Here is a 23,889-nt window from a genome sequence, read left to right on the forward strand (position 1 = left end):
AAGGCACACCGCTTTATTTATTCTGGAATCGCCCGGTAATTCATTCCTTACAGGTGAGTGTGTTCTCTGGGGTTAAACATGTGACTTCCTCGACTGACAGAGATCTTTCCGGAGGTTCAGAAGACTCGTGATCTTCCATCATCACACATTCAAACAGGCCTGCTTGTGAATAGAAGAACGATTGTTCTTAAAAAGTGGAAAACTTCAACTCTGCCATGCTTCCAAAAAACTTGACATGTGTCACTCTGGTGTTTTAGAGGATGAACTTAAAGAAAAAAACTGTTCGTAAAAACAAGTAAATTGATTACTTTGAAGGCAGACATAAGGATTATCTCGCTGATGAAAAGGTAAAAAGCTCATTTGCATATTCGCAAATTTAATTTGATTTTTTGAATGTGAAAATGGAAGACTTAAACAATTTACTCAATCCGTTCATTTCATTTCAAACTTCGATTGTAGAAGGAGTCTTACTGATCACTCTGTCATTCACTTTTCATTCGCATAACGGTCAGTGTTGGTTTTCGATACAATATTTGCTTTCAAACATTCCACAATAAACATGTTTTCCCGCCAAACAGCGAGCCTGTCGTCCATCAGCGACAGCAGCCGCCTGCTGCAGAGTCACAGCTGCAGCTCATCTGCAGGCAGCAAGTCGGCGTGTGAAAGTGTGTGTGAGCACAGACATTAGCATACTGTGTGTGACTGTGTACCGTGTGAAGAATGGATGGAGGCACAGCAGGGTCATGTTGACACACACACACACACACACACACACACACACACACACACACACACACACACACACACACACACAGAGGAAACCTTTTGCCAAAACGTGTTTAAGGTCATTTGATAACTGGGGAATTCCTGTAGGTGTGAGTGTGAGAGTGTGTGTGGTTGTTTGTCTCCGTTTGATAAAGCTGTACAGAAGACAGGAATTGATTGATATTAATAATAAATGTAATGAAGACGAGGTCAAAACTCCAAAAATAGACTTTCTGCTAAACGGCGAGTTTAAGTGGGGAGGTAATGTTTCTCAACTGAGAATCTTCCTTCTGTGTTTCCCCAAAAATAGTTGAGTGCAATTTTTAAAACAAAAACAAAACGAAATCAAAAAAGAAGACCGTGTAACGTGTTTCACACTTTATTCATAGAAAAGCACTGAGATTCCAACACAAATCAATATAAAATGGTAGTAGCGTTACATAAATAGTAATAAATTCTCGCTTTATAGACAGTAGCTCAAGAAGTCGCACAAAAAAATTACAAAAAAAGTGTTGATGTTAAGCTATGATACTTCTGTGGCAAACAATACTGGAAATACCTTTTTTTTTATAATCAGTAGCACAAAGAGGCAACAAACACTTTCAATTTTCCCTTAAGTTAGAAAGAATCCCAAAGAAAATAACTGGAAAACAGTAGGTGAACTAGATCTCTACCAGTAAATCGTACTTTCCTACGAACCGAAAAGACAGGGAGAACTAAGAAAAACCTGATACGGTGAACACAGAGGGAGCAGCCGGTCGGACTTCCTACGGCAAGATGGCGGAGAGGAAACATTCGTCAGTCCAGGAATTCGATCAGCCTGGGTTTTCTTTTTTTTTTTTTCGTTTTTTAACCCCTCCCCTGAAAAAGCTTGCAGTGGTGCAGATAAAAGCCTGCTGCAGTGCACTGATGGCGCCGTGCATCCAAATCGAAAGACTGAGTAACGAGGAAACCAAAATGGCCGAGACGGGGACAGAACGGTGAACCCGGGACGGTTTTCGAGAGCCGGGAAGATGATCGAAATGGAAGGAAAAAACAAAACAAAAAAACAAACAGTTCTGATGTGGAATGAACAGAGAAACATCCACAGGCCGTCTCCTTTTGTTCACGCCGTCGTGGTTTCTGACTCGGACGTACGTTTTGTGTCGTTCGGCCTCGCCGCCACACGACACCTCTGAGAAGACACTGAAGGCTTGAGTCCTGATTAAATAAAACCGGCAAACAATTGAAGGAAAAAAAAAAAAAAACCTTTGTACATTGATCGGTCAGAATAAAGGCAATTTCCATCTTTTTCTTCTTCTTTTTTAAACTCCTCTAAACGTTGCAGCGGATGCAGGCTGGCAACTGCGCAAATTGTCCAAACACAAAGCATGCTGGGTTTCGTCTTTGTCCCCCCCCCCGTCACACACACACACACATCTGGCCCACTCCGTCTCATCCTCAGCACGTCTACGTTTCCGAAGAGGGGGGCGTCTCTAAGAGGCGAAAAGACCATCGGAGTGGTTCTGCATAGTCAGGTTTAGCATGAATCTTTCCACAAATCAATGCCTTCCCCCATTTCCCTCCACTCCGTCAAACATGCTTCCTTTTGGAAAACAGATTTTTTTTTTCTTTGCAAATTTTAAAAAGTAAAAAAAAGAAAAAAAAGAAACAAACATTAAAAAAAACAATACAAAGAATAATAGTTATTATAGCAAAAAAAGGAACCAAACCAGAAGGAAATGTACACAGGAGCACCTGAGAAATGCCTTGAAGTCTTTGCTCTTACAAAAAAAAAACGCTGTCAAATTCCCCCGTCCAAAACAATTCAAGTACACCCCGCCGAAAAACAGAAAAGAAAACAAACACAGAACAGACTTATCATAAATAATTATAACTTTACAATTTTCTGAATTGACACTTTAATATTTACAATATCTTAAATGCTTAATGCTACTACTTTTTGTTTCGTTTCTTTAAGTGATGTCCCTGAGAACTGAGTGTAGCCTCTCGTTTCCTTTCTTTTGCTCAGTTTTCCTTTTTTTTTTTTTTACCCCCCTCCATCCTACTATCTGCATTTCTTTTTTTTTTTTTTTCGGATCAAAAACAAGGCCCAGAGTTGTGACTGACTACCCAGGTAGTGGGTGAAGGTAGCTCTCATGGAATGTAAAAGCAGACAAGAAAATGATCCTCCAAAGAAAACAAAAAGAAAAAAAAAAAAATCCTCGATTACTCCCTTTTTTCCGTCTGCTGCGATTCCTACTCAGTCATACAAAGTCATTAAACAATCAATAAATAAATGCTGAAGCAGGCAGGAACGTACTGAAGAGGTATTTGTGTGAAGTGCTCGTTGTACGCCGACGTCTTGAGTCCGGGGAGAGATCCGAGCCGGGAGGAGGAACCGCTTCCTGCACCGAGGCGCGTGCTCTCCGACACGCATGTACGCCCACGTCACGGAACGGGACACACACACACACGTGTGTGTTGTGTTCGCACTGACCAGGCCGCTGGTCTTTACAGTCCAGAGAGATCGCGGCAGCTTCACACCCTTTTCCATCACGAGAGGGAACGAGGGAATCGGCGAACGCCGAACAGTCAGACTCTGAATTTTTTTTTTTTTGACACACCTTGGATAAATGCTTCTTTTTAAAGTTAGCATTACTGAACTTTGCCTCAAGAAGGAAATGTGGATTTTTTTTTCGACTAAATAAGCCACGGTGAGTTAAGAATATCAACAAAGTCACTCTAAGTGTCACTTTTTTTAACTATAATGTGTTCAATTTATTATAAAAATAACAGTTCAGCTTTAGGGGTCGCTTCACCCGGGCTTAACATATATACAAACAACAGGGCCTGTGAAATATTTCACCATTTATTCTTTTTTTTTTTTTTTTTTTTTTTTGCTTTCTATGCAGCAAACATTTCTCCTCGTGTAACTGTGAGCCAACGCCATCCACGGCGGGAGGATTTCTCATGATGGAAAAGGGCATTTCGTACCAGGCAGCGCTGTAAGAACAAGCCACTGGAATGAAGAAGGTCCCAACAGATTTCAGGGCTTCCCAACAGGAAGCGTGAAGGTGAACTTAATGCCACAAACTGACAGTACGCACAAAAAAAAACAAAAAAAAAAAAAAAACAGAAAAGCTTGGTTCGTATTGCTTGTGATCGAGCAAGCGAGAGACGGACGCTGGAGTCAGTCAAAGGTTTTGGCCACAGATCGGCTGAGGAGCAGTGCAGTGGTTCCTCTGAAGATGGGAACGCTGTCGGGGTGGGCGACACGGCGGAAACATCGCTTCACCCTTCCTTTTCAACATCGATTTTTTGACATTAAGTTGCATTTGCAAGTTTCTGAACGGCGGCGTGTCGCACACCCCGAGAACACCGAGACCCCCACCGTTCATCACAGCTTCATTCTGCCACTGGGAATAAGCCGACAAGCAGAGAGGCTGGGTCTGGATTTGAAAACATGCACTCTGAAAGACTCTGGGTCTTCCTCTTTAGAGAGTCCGCCCCCTTTCAGATGCCCTGAATGAAACAAGAGGCCTTTTCCGATTAGAGAAGTTAAAGCTGACAAATAATACAGTCGAGGTAAGACAGTAACACTGCGCGTGTTTTTGACCTCATTAGGTTTTTGCTTTTGGAATGACATGTTGATTCCACTTGGAAAACCTCTCCTTCCTCTTCTTAAACCCGGCTGAAAGCTTCTCCTGGCTCAAAGTACAAACCCCCATCCAACAAAATCATTTGGTTTTCATCTGGTCATGTGCCGCTGGAAAACAAAAGTCTCTTTTGCTTTTGCCATCACATTCTCTTGACTTTGTCATATTAGATTTAGTATTAGCTGGACGGGGACTTGCTTTGCTTTGTTTCGTCGTTCCCCCTTGTTGCAGTCTCAGTGAAGTAGAGCAATATGCTGCGAACACTTCCTGGTTCACATTCAAGAAACAAAACGGCAAAAAAAACTGGACAAAACTTAAGACTCAGTCAACAAATGGCTCAACTTAAAAAAAAAAAAAAAAAAAGAAAATACATAGAATGCAAAAACAAGAAAAACTTTAAATAAGTAACAAATATGTTGAACTACGCCCCGTGAAGAGGGTCTCTGTCAGGAGGGGTCGGGTCAGCCGAAGCGCTCCCTGACCAGCATCATCAGTTTCTTCTTGCCCTTGTAAATCTGTTTCAGGTTGTCTATGAACTGGTCGAACTGGATGTGGCCGTCCTGTGCCAGCAGGAAAGTCACCCGCGCCTTGCTCAGGAACTCTATGAACTCTCCGTAGTGCCGCGGACTGATGTGCGTCAGTCGAGAGTGCGTGGTGTTGATGTACGCCGAGATCGTGGCGTCCAGGAGCTGCCGCAGCGGCGCTTTGTCCGTCGACATGAGCTTCCCGGAGTTCCTCCGCCCGGGGATGCCGGCGAGCCCCGGCGCCGTCATGGTGCACCGCCTCAGGATGTCGGACAGCACCGTGGCGCAGTGCACGCTCTTCACCACCAGGGGGATGATGGCCGCCAGCTCGTTCTTGCCCAGGGAGTGGCTGAGCGCGCACGCCCAGAGCACGTCGTTAATGGCCGGGTGCGTGTCCTGGTTGTACGCCAGGTTGAGGTGCGTCATGGCGAGCGACGCCAGCTTGAACGACCGCAGAGGGTAACCCCGGTGCTCCATGTACCTGGCGATGGTGAACAGCTGCGAGTAGGTCATGCCCGTCGACGCCGCGTCGATCACGATCTGGTACGCCGTCTCGAAGGCGATGTGGTCCTTCTCGCAGAGCGTCAGCGCCGACAGGGCGCAGTTCTGGGGGTCCTTCATGGCGCACTGCAGGGCCAGGGTCCGGGCGCAGCTGGCCAGCTCCTCCCGCTGCGGGTAGTCCAGGCTGAGGCGCAGGATGGTGTTGTGGGACATGACGGTGGCCGCCACGATGCTGGTGGCCTCGGTGGGCGTGAAGAGCGTGTACCAGCTCTGCAAGATGCTCACCAGGGCCCGCAGACCTGAGGAGAGGAGCGGAGCACATCAGAACGCTTCCCGCTAACCACGCCGCCGCCGCGCTGACGCGAGCGTAAAATGAATTAACGGCTTTTGGGAAAGTGATATTTATCGTGGAGCAGCGCGAAGCTTCTTGGTGCTTTGATTTAGAGTCAAAGTCGGCCTTAAAGCTGATTTAAGATCCATGGCAGGAGACCAAAGAGGATCCCATAACGGCGCGGAGGCTGTAATTACAGTCCTGGGTCTCGGTGCGGAGCGGCGTCACATACCGACTTCGGTGGCGCAGGTCACCAGCCAGCGGACCATCTCCCTCCTCCTCCAGTTGAGCGTGGACAGCGTCATCCTCATCACCTGCAAAACACCACAGGCGTGACGCTCCGACCTCTGGGCGGCTCGCCGCGGGAAAGGGGAGGGGCGGTCACACCTCAGGCTTCGATACGCTGTTTGGATGTTTTATTGCCAGTTGGAAGCCGTAATGTAGTCGTGTTATGTGTGTTTTACATAATTTAGCAGTTAGCGCGGCACCGCATGTCTCCTCTGATGACAGATGTATCCGGAATACGTTCATTAATGCACAGAAGACTGACTGTGGCCCCTGCTGCTCAGAATGTAAGAGCTGGGAGTAAAATCTTTTTTTTTTTTTTTTTTTTTTTTTTACAGTGTTTATTGTGGAGCGTCTGAGCCTCGCTCATGTGGTTTCTTCACATCAACAACATTTGGACTCCGTGTGATGTTTTCCCTGCTAATTTGTAGTGAGGCCCGCAAAAACTACCAGTTGAGGGAATCTGATGCGTGTTTTGACTGGTGACCGGTGCTCGTTTGTTTTTTGTTTTTCTGCGGTGGAATGGTTTGTGAAAATTACTGGCTCAAACTCATTTTTGGCCTACGCACACACACACACACACAAACGCACACACACGGTCAGTACCTGCAGCCCCAGCTCCAGTGCCACGTTGAGCAGGGTTATATCGGGCGGGTTGTCTGCCGGCGTGGCTATTTTGAAGGCGTCCTGAGCCAGTTTGAAGATTAGGGAAGATGAGTGGATGTTTTTCTGGATGGCCTCCAGCACCGTCCGCAATCTCAGCATGTCACCTGCGAGAAAATGAAAAGCCAGCTAAGACTCGGACGCTCCTCCGCTGAGGCGCTTCCTTTTGAGCGGCGGGGCACCTTTAGCGGCGGTGAGCATGGTGGACGCCAGCTCGCACTGCTGCGACTCCAGGTGTCCCAGCGTGAACCAGCGCGGGTATCGGCTCGGGACGATGGAGATGCCGTGATGGGGGTGGCCGACGTCCCCGGAGCCGGCCGACGACTCCAGCACCGGCAGCCTGAACAACACACACACACACACACACACACACACACACACACACATCATCTGTATTAGACAATGTATCTTTACATTATTTATCCAAAAATATACATCTGCAAAAAGAAAGTGGTTTCAGATAAACTCTAAAAGGCTGAATATGGTTCATTCGGCTCCATTAAGATGTATTTTCCACTGAGTTTCTCCACAGTTGCTGGACTCTGCAGGGAATCTGACCTCATGGCGCGGAGGGCCACCTTGTAAGCCAGATCTGCGTCATGCGGCAGCAGGGCAGAGAAGAGGTACTTGGCGAAGGTGTGCATGGGGACGCTCTCCCTGTGGATGACCTCGCCCAGACCGCTGAACGGGCCAGCTGGAGCCCAGAGACAAACACAAAGAAATCTTTGGTTTATTTTTCCTCCCACTGTGGTGCCAGAAGAACCGTCTTGTGTGAAATATGTTGGTGTTGCTGCAACCTTGAAGGGACACACTGACTGTTAAATTAAGACTATATGCGAAGGTCTTCTGTGGAAACGTGTGATGCATATAAATCAGATCCATAATTACAAATGTGAACTGTTTCAAGAAAAAGCAGCAGCACTGAGAAAAAAAACACTTTATTAAGCTTAAATATTAAAGATTCTTTAACTGTTACAGGAAAATAAAGGAAAGTGTGAGGTCCAAACACAAGCTGACGCTGTGAAGAGGATGAGGAAGTCGTACCTTCCAGCAGCTGGACGGCCTGTTTCCGCAGAGTCTGAACCAGCAGATCATCCAACTCCAACTCTTGCAGCTTTGCGACGATCTGCTCCTCATTACGGCAAACCTAAACCGTTTCCAAAGTACAAACGGCACTGAGCGTTACTATTTGGTCGAATTTCTTTCAAACACAACAAAAAACAGGAGAAGAAATACCTTAATGAGACATAAAATGATAATTACAAGAAACAAGATATCATTCTTCAAAGATACACATCCATTCATCTTAATTAATGATTCTGGATTAAAGATCTCATGTCTTTGAAGTTTAATTACCATTTGAATAAGGGTTTTTAGGTTTGAGGTATTAAAGAACAGCAGGGTAACTTTAATACCTTACTCACTTACATATCAGTGTATACCTTTAACTACGGCCCTCATGACAGAAACTGGTTTCATTCCAGTCAAAATCATCGCGGTAGTACGACGTCCCTTCACACACGTGACTGCTTTAAAAGGCAGTCCTTGTCTAAAACACTGATGTTGCTGCTAATTCCACTGACATTAAGAAAGGTCCGTGGCAGCCGTGTTAAGCCCTCTAAAGCAGATTACCATTTACACAAAGAAATGTTCCTTGGATTCATTCTAATTCACAGTGAACTTAAGTACTGTGACTTTCTGCCTGTTTTTCAGGAAACAAAAATGCCACGACCTTTTCTCCCTTTTTTTTGCGTGGCATTTACTTCACAGATGTGGAATTACAGTGATTTTCTATCACTGCAGCATCTTCGGCATCTGGTGAAGTTACAACACCTTTTATTAAGCACACTGTAACATATATAGTCAACATATGAGACGATCGTTTGTGTTTTTGTCATACAGCCCTGTCATTAGATTTGGATGTGAAGGGCATTTGCGGTTACCTTATCTTGGGCGTACAGTCCCTCAGGCATGATTCTCTGCTGGCCCATGCCCATCAGAGCCACCTCTAAGGCCAGAGTGAGGTAGGACTCCCCGCTGTCTGGACTGCCCCAAACCGGCACATGGGCGTAAACCGGAGGCCTGGGGTCGCCTTCTGAGAAGAAAGAGAGAAAGAAATTGTTTTGTGATCTGTGCAGAGGACTAACTTCCTCTAGATGCAACCAAACTACGTTCTAATCCTCCTGCACCGAGTGCAGTGAACTCGGAGATAATCTCAATCCGACTGCTTGGATGAGAGGAGGAGACGAGTCAGTGATTCAGGAGCACTGCAGCTACTGAATAGTACAAAGTGAATCCTGGATGGTCACAGCTACCTTTGTATCTGCCCACTCACACAAGAACTCGACAGGGAGACTGCTGTGGATGCTTTGTGCCCCTTCGTGTCTCACAGTTTATCGGAGTGGACAAAATCAGTGAGCTGTGTGCAAACATTAAACATGGATACTTTATAGAAACACTAAAAACTGAAATGTCTTTTTCCACATGTGGAAAATTGTGTCACATCACTGTGGGACATACTGTCAGCTGCGTTCTTAAATCTAAGATGGCCGCTTCTTCAGCACAAACGCTTGACAGCTATAACTGAGAACAGATGCCACGAGAGCCTCAGCTGTTGATTGGTGTCCATTTGTTCCCTCTCTTGCTCCCCCGCCCCATCATTCTGCTTAAATCCCTCTGAGCAACAGATCCCCCCTAAATCCCCTTTATTCCGGGGATGTGTGTGCAGTCACTGAGTGGATGTTTGTATATATGTGTGGAAATCTAGGAGGAAAGTGGAAATTGCACTTGCAGACGTAACCACAGAGCTAAACTTTAGCCCATGGGCTCCAGGCGGATTGGCCGGTTTGAAAAGACAGGGGACGGGAGAGTTTTCCGATTGGGCGGCACAGAGCTGAGGTCCACCCACTTTGCAACAGATGTTCCCAGCTGTCTTCCACTGGGAGTGAAAGCACGGTGGCCGGGCTGCGTTCAGAAGCACTGCGAATTATCATACCGCTCTGCTCCAATTTCCAAAACAACACAGGGCCATCACTCTTTCTGTCGTTCTAACTTCACGATGCACACACACATTCACACACACACGCACTGACGAGTGAGCGAGTGGTCAGCATTGTTTGAAGTGACAATAGTTCCCTGTAGCCTGTAACAATGAGAAAACCCGGCCCCTATTCTGCTCTGCCGCAGTGACCATTGGTGCGCAAAAAAAAAAAAAAAAAAAAAAAACCCTGGGTAGGGTGAGAAATGCAAATGCTGATAGATTCAATGCATACAACACACACAGTCTCACACACACACACACTCACACAACAGGAGTGTGGTCTAAATGGGCATGGTGTTCCAGCCAGATCCATTCATGCGCTGCTAGTTTATGGCCGTCTGTAGCACAATAGCGCCCGGTCCTTCGTACCAGAACATGGAGTCTGCTGTGTGATGAGTCACTGCTGGTGGGCCTGATCAAGATTACTCTGCCTCAGCTGGTGAAGTGTGCCAGGAATTATACCTTATGTAGAGCAAATAAGCTCTCTGAATAATGTATTGTTGTGTGAGAAGGCTGTGAGTGGACTCATGGTTGGGTACGGATTTCGCTAAAGCATCGGAAACGCTGTCGGTGATAAACTTGAGAGTTAACAGCCACATTTAAAATACAGCTAAACTTTCATTATGAAGCACAATCTAGACAGTTTCATCAGCTCAAGGTGCCTTTTTTTATTCAGATTTTAATTCTGATAAGCTTAATACAGCCTGGAAATTGTTATTTTGCAGTCTCTAGATGCAATATTTGATGCAAACCTTTTTCACCTTGAAAACTATTTCTTTATTTTCAGCATCTTCCTACAGCTCGGAAATACGTGGCACTGTACTGTATGTTGACAGAGCAACACCACTAAAGAAAAAAAAAGAAGATCTGTCTGGCCTGTAAATGCATATTATGAATACATTCTGTCTAAAAAAAGCAAAATAATGTTATGTAACGATAAATGTTGGCTATCAGGTTTCTTTTGGTGTTAACCAATGAAGTTCCCCCGCCCGGTCCGAAAGCTGTCGTACCTCCGGTGTCCATGGTGGTGTCGTCGTCCACACGACACGTTTCTGTGAGCGTGATGAACAAACAGCCGATGGGGTCCAGGGGGTGACCGACCCAGCCTTCCAGATTAGTCGTGGAGGTAACGCCCCTCTGGAGAAGCTCTGAAGAGGCAGAGGAGGCAGCATGGCTCGGTTAAAGTGAGTATCAAAATCAGGCAAAGTTTACAGCATGTTTGCTGGAAATGAAACTAAGTCGGGGCAAATTACCCAGAAGGCTCAGAAACACAACGTGTGTGTAGGTGTGCGAGTGTGTTACCTTTCTTTTGGTGTTTATAGATGTCCATCTGTCGCTGCTGTTGGAGCCGGAGCGTGTTGATGATGGCAACAGCCAACCGGAGGGCTTCTCTCGAGTAACCATGGGAACGCAAGGCGTCGACGCGAGCGCACGCCGTTGGTACATGGTCTGAGTGACGGACAGAGAGAGAGAGACAGCATGGAATCAGGACATACTTGTAACGTGAAACATATTCTGGAGTTGACCACAAGTCTACATTTTACATTCACACTGGTGCACTTTCACTGTGAGACAAAAACACACAAATGGGGACATATGTAATATATAGATGTACACACACACACACACACACACACGCAGGCACACACAGACACACACTGCAATCTAAGCAGAAAGCCAGAGTGTGTCTGATAGCTGGCTTAAGTTGCAGAATCTGACAGATCTTAGCTGGAAGCTGCTTACTGTAGATACTGGCCTCAATATCAGCAGATTTACTGTGTGTGTGTGTGTGTGTGTGTGTGTGTGTGTGTGTGTGTGTGTGTGTGTGTGTGTGTGTGTGTGTGTGTGTGTGTGTGTGTTCGACTTCCTGCGGAATTAGAAACATGTATGCGTGTGTGTTAAATTGTGGCACAACACTGTTATTCTTCTTCTCCTGCATTGCTTTTTCTCTCAGATTAAGTTTGTAACCAACACGAATGTGCTGGGGGAAAAAAAAAAAAAAAAAAAACAAATCCCGGTGTTTGTAGACTTAATGCCACTAAACTGAAAAATCCTAATGCAAATGGTGCCGAAGATATATACAAATATTTATCCTGGGAATAAGTGATGGATTAGTACCTAGCCAGAGCGGCAGGCCCTGTGGGTTGAACAGCAGGCTCTCCCCCTCTCGCTGGTAGGACGGAGACATGTAGAAGTCGCTGCTGATGATCCTCTGGAGGTGGCTGTCCTGCCAGTGGAGGTCACAGGCTTCCACGGCCCGGCTGAACACCGTCCTCCTCGGCCTCGACAGAGAGTCTAACCACAGACAGAGTAAATGATTATCCCTGTACATTCACATTGTTTCTACTATTACGCGGTTTTCATGTTCGTGTGTGTTGTGGTGCTGACCCTGTGCGAGGTTGCTCTGCGGCAGAGCGTTGGTGATATTTGGAAGCTCGCTGCCGTAGTTGCCGTCCTCCAGCGGGCAGACGTCCATGTCTCCCCACTTCTTCAGCTGCTTCAGCCAGCCGCTCTTCTCCTCACTCTTGCAGTGAGGGTTCAACACCACACACACCCAGAGGGCTCCTGCAGAGAGGGCGGAGGTCAGGCGTCGGGGATTTTCGCGCCTTTCGTTTGGTTCGGTTTGCCTTCACACTGCACTTTTGAGAGTGGACCAAACGCCCTAACTGACATTTCCTGAGAACTAAATGAGAACATGAATATTCAGCTGAACCCTTTGACAGAGTGCGAAACAGCGAGTCATTGTAACTTGCACTGCAGACTCGACTAGTTTTTCCAGCAGATGCCCTTTTTTTCCTCCAATTGGGATTCGACCTTCAGTCCCCGACTTCTCACATCAAGGCTTAAACAGGAAGCGCCACCAACAAAGAAGTCAGGACAAATGAAGGTTTCGCGAGATTACACATGATTACAAGTTTATTTTTTTCAGCCGCTCCACCATTCCTGTGACAGTTCATCATTAAACAGATGAAATGTTGCGTCTGAAGTATTTTGAATTAGCCAAAGACAGACGTGAACAGATAAACCTGGATGGCTCGTCCCATCAGACATCATCTATCTGGACGCTCTTGACTGTGAAGCATTACTAAAGTAATTTCACACTAACTGTTCTGCAAACCTCCAATGATCTCCACTGTCAGACTGTCTGTGTCTCCAAGAGAGAAATATCAAGCAACAGCCTCTCGACGTCTGGCTGTTATTTCTGTCTGGGTGTGTGTCATGATCTCCCTTGCTCACCCGGGAAGTGTTCTTATTGACCTCCTAAATGCTGGGATTGATTGCAGAGAAGCTGAGCAGCTGTATTGATCTGCAGCCTTTATCATTCACTCTGAGTAGGGAATGAGAGAGAAGAAGCCCAGGCAGGAGGATCAGCGGCCGCTGACTGGATAACCTGATAGTTTATACCATTTAACGCCGATGATGACCCACTGAGCGGATTGTTGAAGCAGCACAGAGTGACGCATCACTGTTTGAATAAATCATCCGTGCGTCATGCCAGTTCAGCATAATTATAATGATATTATAACTAAATGATTCACATTTGCCCTGGAAGCCTAGAAGGTAGACAGGTCAGCTGGCTCTGCTCGCCATGTCCATTAACACCTTCACCCTAAACCCACATCCTCCAAGAAAAATATTCTGACTGGAGCGTTTGTAGGACAAGGTGACCAAATATTCGTCAGACTGTCTTCTGTGTCATTCTGCCCGATCTTGACAATCCGGAACAGTCCTGAACTCCTCTGTCTCTCTGACGGTCCTTACCCAGCTCATCCCAGAGCTGCCGGCACTTGTCCGTCATGCCCGTGCCTTGCTGTCTCCATAGCGACAACCGGGGATCAGCCATAAATTGTTCAGTAATGAGCGTTAGCATTCGCGCGCCGTTGGAGTCTCGCATCCGAAGCATCTCCCGCACCTGAAACAAAGTACTATTTTAAGTCAGTAATCCCAGACAGTTTGACTTGCTTTCATAAACGGCAGATTACACAAGAAAAAAAAAAACAAACAAAACTCTAATCTCAATGTATGATATCGGAATATAATGTAAAAGACAGAGAGGAGACTTTTTGTAGTGGACATACGGTTCAAACATGATATTTAATTTTGCACAAAAGCCACTTGAAGCTAAGTGCATTAAAAAAAAAAAGACGCTAGTGAGAGCTTCTTCTTATCAGACCATGTTAAGTGGGTTTGTTCCACTCAGACAAAGAGCACTAAGGAAGAGCATAGACACTCTCGACGCTGACTTTAAAGATTTCCCAACCTATATTTAAACATAATTTCAGACCTGTTATTGCCTTGAGTAAAATTCAAGTTAAATGTATGCTCAGACAGAATTCTGCATACGACGCGGGAATTTTTGAGAAAATTGGACATAATCAACATCCAAGGTGTCGCCGTCATCATCAGGTCATTTTCCTGGTAATCTCACTTTCTCAGAGACTGTCACGAATTTCCAAGAAAGCAAATGACGTAACGAATGTCGAAGAAAAGCAGGGGCAACAAGTGGTGGAGTCGACCTTAGCAAACATGGAGTTGAGCTGCTTCCCAGAGCCGTAGTACCCTCCCTGGGACAGAAACTGTTTGACTTGCTCCCTGACTTGATCCTCATCCAGATGCCAGCAGTTGTCGTCGTCGATGCTGGCGCCTGCAGTTGGGTCTGGAGCACCTGAGAGCACACACACACACACACACACGCGCATAATAAATGACAGGCACGCGGGGGCAAACATCCAGAGAATGCCTTCTTATAACGTTTCATTTGCATCAAAGCCGGTACATATAGAATAAAGCGTGTGTATTTACACTCCAAATTACATGAGAAAACACGTCCTCGGGGCAATTCTGACTGTTCTTTTTAAGTCTCCTTGTTCAACATTTAACATGAAGGGCACCTACAGGACACCAAAGAAATGCTCGACTTGGGTTCATCACATTTGAAGCGAATATGCAAACAATTTTATGTTTTCAAATTGGCTCTCTCCGAGTCTGCGCATCTGCTGAATACCATGGGGAAATGTAGATACGCTCCAAAAGGGGAAGCTGCTTTGATCTAGCAGGAAGCGAGCGGAGGAAAGCCCGCAAATATATTTGTAACGGTCAGGGACGGCACTGCAGCGCGCTGCAAAACATTCCTCCATCAAAGACCACCGCGCTCCTGGATCGACTGAACTTCAACCCCCATGATCCCCCTTGTCAAACACAGACAGGAAGCGCAGTGCGGGGCTTCCTGGACAGGAGAACTGGAGAATGTCAACACTTAGCCGAGGAGGATGAAACAGAGAAAAACATAAAGAGCTTTGTCTGGTGAAAGGATGTTTCTAGTTTGTCGTTTCCCTGATGCGGGGCCGTTGTGGTTCCCCTCTTCTTTTACATCGCAGTACTTTCTCCGGCCCTTTCATCTCGCAGCTCCCTCCTGCCTCCTCTACCCCGTTTCCCTGAGTGCCATTTCTCACATGCCTCTTCCTCTCAGTGTCCCTTTCCTCTCCGCACATCTCTCGCCGTGCCTTCTCCTACATCCATTTCATCATTCAACTCCTCACTCTCTGCTTTCTTCAACCAACCCCCGCCAGTGGGAGGAGAGTGTGACTGGAGAGTCAGAGCTAGGAAATCAAACGGGCCATTTGAAGCCTGGCCTGCTGCTTTGGTGGAGTAATCAGGAGCTCTGACGTATGACGAGCCTGTAGGCTAGCATGCATCCTGTTTTAAGTCTGGAGGCTTTTAAGTCTGGCCTGTTGCTGTGAAGATATCGCTGCAGGGGGACGGACGGCACCTCCACAGACCAAGAACTTTTCAAGAAGAAAGAAAAGTGCTCCACTTTTCATTTGACTGTCAAGAATTCGTGGCATTAAACATCAGCTGTAAACAGATTTGCAAGATAAGAAATGCCGCAAAGTTGGTCTGAAAACGTCTGAAACAAATCGATCAGGATATAAAGTAAACAGGCTGCGGTCTCACCATGGACCTGATTGATCTCGGAGTTCGAGGAGAGGATTTCGTCGGCCAGTTTCTGGGCGGTGGGAAGCACCTCGGTGTGATGGGCTGTGATTAAATACTGGACCAGCTTCTGCAGCTGATCTCTGTTCATTTGGAACAATGTCTCTGAGATAGGCAACCGTAGCTTCACCTGCAACAGACAAGCACAAACAACCTAATGTATGATATCTCAACTATTTACATTTTAGAATTTGAAATTTGGTCTAGAGGTGACGAAATTACACAAGAAGAAAAAACAAATGTATCACTTATTTAATTCGATGTCCAACAAGCTGTGCGGTCTGTTACCTGTTCAGGCTTGCGAATGCGATAAAGTGAGAGCGCCACCACGTGCGCGCAGTAGAAGATGTCTCGGTTCCCACAGCCACAGGTGACAGAGGTGATCTTGCAGCGGTCGAAGCTGATAGCCACCTTGTGTGTGACCTCTGGCTCTGACGACGTGGCAGGTTCGGTTACTGTGCCACTGAGGTGAAATCCTGGAAAGACACAAGGAGGAAAGAGATATTGAAAGTCTGTTAGATCTTTGTGAAGAGGACTAGTTCTGAATTGTTTCACTTCTGTCCAGCCCCCCTCGCCCCCTCATTGTTTAAACTTCGACATTTAGCTCCTTTCCAGTCGGATGCTTAGGAATGAGGAAGCACAGGAGGAAGAGAAAAGAACAGGAGCATCTGTGGTAATCTGAGCTTCTCCAAACATACAGAGAGAACCTTCGGCACAAAACACACACATCTTAATGAGACTTCTCCGACACGACCCTGTGCCATCTGATGCTCTCTTTGACTCTTCTGTCATGTCTCTATGAATTTGTGTGTGTGTGTGTGTGTGTGTAGTGAAAAAAGGGTAACTGGGGTGGGATCATTTCCTGCCCACACACACATAACAGCCCCCAGGTAAGGATAGCTGGCTATATAAATAAACTTTAACTCTGCTCTGCATAGTTAATCTTCATAGCCCTGGCACACCAGGGCGAACATTTACTACCGGCCTCTTCTGGGCTATTGTTGTGCTGTAGGCAACATTTCCAGCAGTTTTTGTGGTACATCAGGCGTAGTTTGCTCAAGCTGGTCCTTACACGGCAGCCATTTGGCCAATTTCTGACACACTATAAAAGCTAGATGGATTCTGAGCACAGACTACTGAGCTGTCACTGCCTCCGAAGCTCTGGTGCCAGCAGTTCAACAGCTGTAGCATTTGTGGTATTAGGCTAAAACTTTTAGAAAAGGTTAAAACTGAATAAATTAGCCTCTATTCGCATAACTATGCAAAGCTGAGCCAATCTGAGCCCACTAAAGAACAACCAATACTCTAAGAGGCAACTTCATACAAACCATTAACCATCTTAAATTACTTATTTTGAAATTCCACATGGAAAATTTCTTAAAAGTGTTGGTGGCTTTTTGAATCATTAACCTGACATCATGTTTTGGAGAGGCAACATCCATGATAATACAAAATGAAGAACCGCAAGGATCTGTCCTGACGGCATTTTCTGCTTACACAAAATGCGTCTACATGTTACCGGTTTGTGGCGTCAGAAACTAAGAACTCACTGTTGGCGCTTATCGCATACTGACTTCTTCGTCCAAATTCTGAAATATCGCCTCCAGATTCTACATTTCAGCAACAAGTTACAGCTAGACCAGGTGACTTACTGTAATGTACACATGTAGCCCGACTGAATCATCTACCTACTTAAATCAACAAAAATAACCTAAGATAAAGGAGACCTGATAGGAGGAGGGATGTGAGCGGAGAGAAGAAAATAGACAAGGGAGAGTGTATCTGGTCTGTCATGTCGTCTCACTGTGACAGGTCAATTATTTATGAGGTGAGGAGTGTGTGTGTGTGTGTGTGTGTGTGTGTGTGTGTGAACGGTGGATTAATGTATCTCACCGCACCATAGCAACCCCCATGCCTCTTTCACAGCTAGTAAGATGGCAGACAGATACATAAAGAGAGGACGAGCAAGCTAACTGGAAAGCAATGATATGGCTATTTTAGGCCTGGACAGGAAAAAAGTATCTGGATACACACACTCACACACACACACACTCACACACACGCTGACATCAACACTTAGAGTCTGGGGTATGGGCCAGCATGCTAGAGCTGCCTAATAAGCATGTTTTAAGCCATCTCCTTGGCAAAAGCCCACAACAGACTCTTCCAAACCAAATGCTACGATCACGCATGCACACGCGCACGTGCACAAACACACGATCAACAACAAACTGCTTTCACAAAGACAAAGAAAGAAAGAGCTACGAGAGAGTGAAGGAGGAGGAACACACACACACACACACACACACACACACACACACACACACACACACACACACACGCGCGCGCGCGATTGCTGCTGAGCATGCGAATAGTCACACCAGCTGACCAAAGTACATTCTGAACCAAAACAAGAAGATTTGTCAGCACGCCACATCGCACCAACATACAAGCTAATCGCCTTGTATGCCGGTCAACATCTCAACTATGAGCACACACGCAGAAACACCAATGCAAACTGCTCATATTTGGAGGGAATACCTACATAAAATTATTCCACTTATGGCAGCTTTTGCCCAAACTGATGGACTTTGTCTTTTATCACTTTCAAGTACCAGGCGGTATGCAATGCCAAAGAATTCCTGGATTGTATTTCATTCTCTCAACAGGACTTGTAGCAGCTGCAGCTCCCCCTGGAAATTTGCAATGCCAAGTTAAATCTTTTTTTTTTCACTGCATGCAGCCAAGTCACCTGAACTTGATGACCTGGCAGATAAACATATCTATATAGAGAGAGGCCCTGCAGCTATCGCAACCACACGTCAACCACCGATTGATCTGGGTGAAATTCTGACGGACTGACCCAGCTGGCTGCGTGCCAACCAACACATCTAGCGAGTGGCGATGCCCACGCATCAATCACAAAATTAATAGTGCCAACTGATTGATGATCTGACTGATAATTGAAAGCACACGACTGGACAAGACAAACTGTCCACTGGGTAAAACGCGGCATCTGACTATGACAGGGAGGATGAGCGAGATACTGTGACAGAACAGACTGCAAAAGGGGGAGAGGGAGAGGATAATGCATCTGCCAGTGATAGACATAAAGAGTCCTCCAAATTGTTGAAATGTCTGTCTCCCACTGAGTGCGCCTGCCCAACCAATCTATGTGTCTTGCAGCGCAGTAATATTGTAAATGTCAGAAACCGCTTTCTGTTCCTCCCCTCCCGTCTCCATAATGGATATACCTGTAAAGGCAATTTGCACAAACCACAGCTTAGCATGAGGGAGTCCAAATTTGATCTTCCTGAACTGAAATCATCGCAGCGGAGAGGCAAGGATCAGGCAAAAATCAGGGGAGTGCATTTCTTAAAAGCATCGGGGGAACATTTGAGAGCGAGCTTCCCTCTGAGCTGTCTAAATAATGTCTTGTCAGTCATCACTCATTGCTGCACTTGTCTCCAAAACCCCGGCCTTGCATTTCAGGACGAGGGTAGAAATTTTGACGGCAGATGATATTAAGTCTTTCCCACAGCTGGGAGTGCTGCGATCTCTCTTTCTCTTTTGGCTTTGTACCTATCCCCTCCCCTTCTCTCCCCGTCTGTGTCTGTTAAGTTAAAGCCTATTGTTGCTCGGGCCACAGGGATGAATGTGATGGTGACACTGCTGCTCTTTTCACTTTCAATCAAGTCTAAAACGGCTCAGACACAACGCACAGTCCGTCTGTCTGGCACCCCTCCCCTCGATCTTTTGCCAGTTTTCTACATGAGATCCGTGGCATTGCGGGGTTTAATTATCTGGTTAACTTTGGGCTCCATACAACAGCGCAGTCATTTGCCACAACACATGGCCATTTCTAGCAGATTACTGGACACTCATGCGAGCCTTGATGTTTGGCTCACCAAACATTGGTGTCTTTGGTTAGTGGCTGGTTGTGAATGATGCTGGAAGATCAATACCACTAGTATCTCTACAGTAGTATTGATGGCTCATCCTACCTTAACATGGACACTGGGAAAAGGAAAAGAAATCCATCAGACTGATATTTTCTTGATGACTATAGTCTTCTTGTTAAGGTACCCAGCAAATTCACAGCACATTCATGGTAAAGCAATAAAGCTGCTTGTTTATGTATATGACACTGAACAATATGCAAGTCCAAGGCCGACATGAAAAACAGTAAATTTAGCTTGTTTTTTTTCTCCCAACAACAAATACTTCCAAGGGAAATGACAGCAAAACTTGTGCGCCCAAAACCCGAACCCACTTCTGTCTTTTATCAAACGTTACTTGGTGTGTAACCCTTGTTTTTCAGCACTCTCACTTACAGAGTGCTTCTGTGTATGTGTGTGTCAAGGCTGAGGGAGACAGTGTGTCTTCAGCAGATGGGGACGCAAAGACACTTGATAAAAAAAAAAAAAAAAAAAAAAAAAAAAAGACGCTGCATCAGACAGTCTGCAAGAACACACAAACACACAGTGAACAAAACAACCTTTTCAGAGCCTGTCTGCTTTTGTTCTTAATGCCAACGCGGGTGCAAAGACGAAACGATGCAAACTAGTCAGTGATACTCACAGTAGATATGGCTGATCTTTCTCTCCACACGCACGCACACACGCACACACACACACACACACACACACACACACACACACACACACACACACACAGTATCCCAGCTATGAGTCTGGTTCAGTGCAAAACAGATGAATTTCTAACAAAGGTGAATCAGGAGTGTGATGTGTGTAAACTGGGAGAGTTGCCAAGTACAACGATCTGGCGTAATCCTTTGGGAATATCACACGGTCTTGTGTGTAAGTGAGCGTTCACTGTGCATGTGTGTCTATCTTTTTCCTTGTGATGTAGGTGGAGCCTCTTGAATCAAAGGCTACACACGCCGACGTCTTTTATCCTCAAACACGTGTGTGGTATTTGTGGTTATTGCCACTTTATTTGTGCAGACGACACCATCATAGACACCGATAGAGAGCTGCATGCGTTCATCCCAGATATAATCCTCGGTTCAGTGACGTGAGAAGCACAATGAACACCAACCGTTTCCCCACCTATTTTGGTAAAAAACGACAATTTCAGATTTGCTTTTAATCTGGATTATTTTCATTTCAATAAAAATGTATTACAGTGCCTGAACGATATGGGTGTACTATACGATGTTCGACTGGGTGAAATCCTGCTGCACTCGTCTATCAGTGTGTGTGAGAAAACCACAAAAACCATGAAGGTTGAAGAGACCACCATTGTAAATCGTTCCATTGTAATTAGAGACCCCCCCCCCCCACCCCTCCGCCCCAGCCCTTGTGCCATGTATATATACGCACACATACACGCTTGCACCCGCCTCCCTCCCTGTTGTACACCATCTGTCACTCGGTGGCGGCCCCGCCCACATCGAATCCGGCCAGCCAATCGGGAGGGTGAGAGCACCCCACGCTCATAGGCCATTAACCCCTAATCAGCTGGGGAGATGGAGCTGGGCAGTGAGCCAAAGCGTGCACGTACGCTCACACACAAATACAACGTAGACTTATTAATCCAAAGCGTCACCACAGGCAGACAGACGAACCCTGCTCAGCCCTCCCAATGGACGTTAAGTTGTGGAGGAGCCCATCTTTGATTTCATTCATCGACTTTCCCCAAAGCGTTGTGCCTACACTTCACGCACTTCACCAAAAAAAAAACATTCATTTTGACGCCTACACAAAATCGCTGCATCAACATTTTGTTTGGTTGACATAGAAATGTGTTGAAATATGGTGCAGCTCAGTTTGATATCAATCTGCAATAATTTGCTTTCCTTGAGTTATTGAGTTATAAGCCAGTCACTGAAGTCAAAATACCATCAAAGATATCATAATAGAACTCAAATGTTAAGATCTGGCATCTGTGAAAGTCCTTTATGAAGAGCAGCATCGGACTGAACTCGATGACCCCTTCAGGCACAAGAGGAATATCTGCATTCATTATGTTTCCTCACTCCATTATTCAGGCTACCCCTTCACTTTAGCATTATTGCCATCCATCTCCAGCCTCACACAGCACAGAGGGTGTGTGTGTGTGTGTGCGTGTGTGAGAGAGAGAGAGAGAGAGAGACCACTACCTTGAATCAAGAATTGTAGATCTTACTTCATATGATAATACACACATAAATCCTGAAGCGAGAAGAGAGCTGCATGCTTTGGAAATTAAACCTTCAACGTAAATCCAGCGAGTGGCATTAAATCACAACGCGGTCAGTGGTCGTTATGAGTCTGAATGGGGTGAATGGGATGGAACAAAAAAAAAAGGCTAACATGGAAATTGTGAGGGCGCTCTGCGAAGATCAGTCTTTCACCGAAACTAATTTGTATAACAGTCGAAATACAGAAACAAGAAACATTTTTTCTAAGTTGCACTCCCTCCACCAAAGATTTGTCATCACATCTTCAATTTTTTTTTTATTTCATGAAGGAAAATTGTTGCACCAACATACAATTTCAAACTCCTTCTAAATTCAGTAAATGAGAAAAGAACCAGTATGCATCAGTTTCAACAGTATGACTGAGGCCACAAAGAACAAAGTAGACAGAAAACAGAACTGAAGTGTGCAGAAAAAAAGAAAAAAGTTGACAATGAGTAAAGCTGAAATGCTGAGAAGAGTCCTTATGAGTGACCTGAATGCATCACTGCACAGAGAAGGCCTTTCCAATTAGTTGTAACTTTTTGGACAGTCTTTAGAGTTTTGCTTACTAGCAAACAAACTCAAACATTATCATCATAGAAAAATAGAGATGCAAATGTCCTTCTTCCAGTGACAAAGTGTCTCCTCACTCAAACTTCTCTCCGCTGTGGAAACGCTTCCTTCTTCAGCCTCCGATGACACGTCGTCATTTGTAACTTTTACCAAAACACTGCATCGCAGCAAAAATATGCCCAGTAGAAAGGACAAAAAAAAAATCTCTCTGCCACTGTCTTCCCTCTCAAATCTCACTTCCCCCTTTTTCTAAAAGTAGCTGAGGATTCATCCTCCTCCGGCAGCCAACACATCCCTCGCAGCCTGTGGCCCTTCCCATCTCCCATCTGTTCTGACAGCTCCAAGGTTAACACCCCCCCCTCTCCCCGTCCCCGCACACACACTCCCATTCACACACACACACAGACATCCACTTGGCTCTGCATTCAATCAGCCATCTATCTCTGCACAGCAGACGCTCATATGTGCGCACGCTCGCACACACTGAGTACACCAAAACTTCTCCTCCCCGCTGCCTATCCTCCCATCCATCTATCCATCCATCCATCTTTCCATCCCTCCCTCCCACTGTGTTTGCTGATGCGATAACAACTGATTGATTCATTTGTGATTTCCCAGCAGCCCTGTCCCAAACACACACGCAAAAATGTGGGGGGAAAAAAATCCTTGCTAACCACCGGGACTCATTTGTCATGATTACATTGAATTGATTCCCTGATTTGCTCCATTCTCTTCCAGTGGGGGAGGAAAGAAGGGGTGAGATGAGCTGGTGGGGGGGGCAAAAAATAAATAAATAAATAAATAAAACGGAGGAGAGAGGTGAGTGGTGGGAGAGAAAGGTTTAATCAAGTTCTTTTCAGCTGATGTGTCACTGTGAAAACAACAAAATGGGGAGGGGGATACGGCTGCAATTCTGACAGAGCTGACGCTGGTGGAAATCAGCTGATGTGTCAGCCCACAGTCCCAAAACTGATTGAGTAAAAAGCCTGAGAAAAAGAGATGAGGCGATTTGGCGGCGGAGAAGGTGGCCCCTGATATAAACTGGATTGTTCTGAAAGGGCAATAATATTTGGCAAAACAACTTGTCAAAAGGTGATGAAGACAGACGAAGACAATTCAGACTCATTAGAATGAAGATGGGCACCCGAGACAGTAAATGTATGCATGGTTTTTGATACAAACACACACACTCAAACACATCCAGGGATCCTGGCTCAGATAAAAACTAGATGGATGGATGGATGGATGGATGGATGGATGGATGGATGGATGGAATGCTTTGCCTGAAATTCAATCAAGGACTTCATTTTTCTCATCTGAACGCAAGGTGAAGTGGCCCAATTCAAGACTTGCATACATTCTGATGTTAATGGAGAGTCACTTGGTTGATT

At 45.7% G+C, this 23,889-nt stretch overlaps 1 protein-coding gene across 1 annotated transcript in view; it reads right to left on the reverse strand.

The window, feature by feature from the left end:
* Window positions 1-2,073: 2,073 nt before the first annotated feature.
* The window catches only part of zswim5 (zinc finger, SWIM-type containing 5), a 55,810-nt gene continuing 33,994 nt past the window's right edge, over window positions 2,074-23,889 (reverse strand). The window contains exons 2-16 of the mRNA XM_030115863.1: window positions 16,030-16,217; window positions 15,703-15,871; window positions 14,265-14,413; window positions 13,510-13,660; window positions 12,136-12,312; window positions 11,866-12,042; window positions 11,050-11,196; window positions 10,758-10,895; window positions 8,651-8,802; window positions 7,752-7,854; window positions 7,266-7,401; window positions 6,890-7,047; window positions 6,651-6,814; window positions 5,992-6,073; window positions 2,074-5,727 (exon numbers count right to left, since the gene is read on the reverse strand). Of these exons, the coding sequence (XP_029971723.1) occupies window positions 4,865-5,727; window positions 5,992-6,073; window positions 6,651-6,814; window positions 6,890-7,047; window positions 7,266-7,401; window positions 7,752-7,854; window positions 8,651-8,802; window positions 10,758-10,895; window positions 11,050-11,196; window positions 11,866-12,042; window positions 12,136-12,312; window positions 13,510-13,660; window positions 14,265-14,413; window positions 15,703-15,871; window positions 16,030-16,217 (2,954 nt within the window). The 3' untranslated portion in view covers window positions 2,074-4,864. The remainder of the gene's footprint in view (window positions 5,728-5,991; window positions 6,074-6,650; window positions 6,815-6,889; window positions 7,048-7,265; window positions 7,402-7,751; window positions 7,855-8,650; window positions 8,803-10,757; window positions 10,896-11,049; window positions 11,197-11,865; window positions 12,043-12,135; window positions 12,313-13,509; window positions 13,661-14,264; window positions 14,414-15,702; window positions 15,872-16,029; window positions 16,218-23,889) is intronic.

This window comes from Salarias fasciatus, chromosome 18, assembly GCF_902148845.1.
Source record: "Salarias fasciatus chromosome 18, fSalaFa1.1, whole genome shotgun sequence".
NCBI lineage: Eukaryota > Metazoa > Chordata > Actinopteri > Blenniiformes > Blenniidae > Salarias > Salarias fasciatus.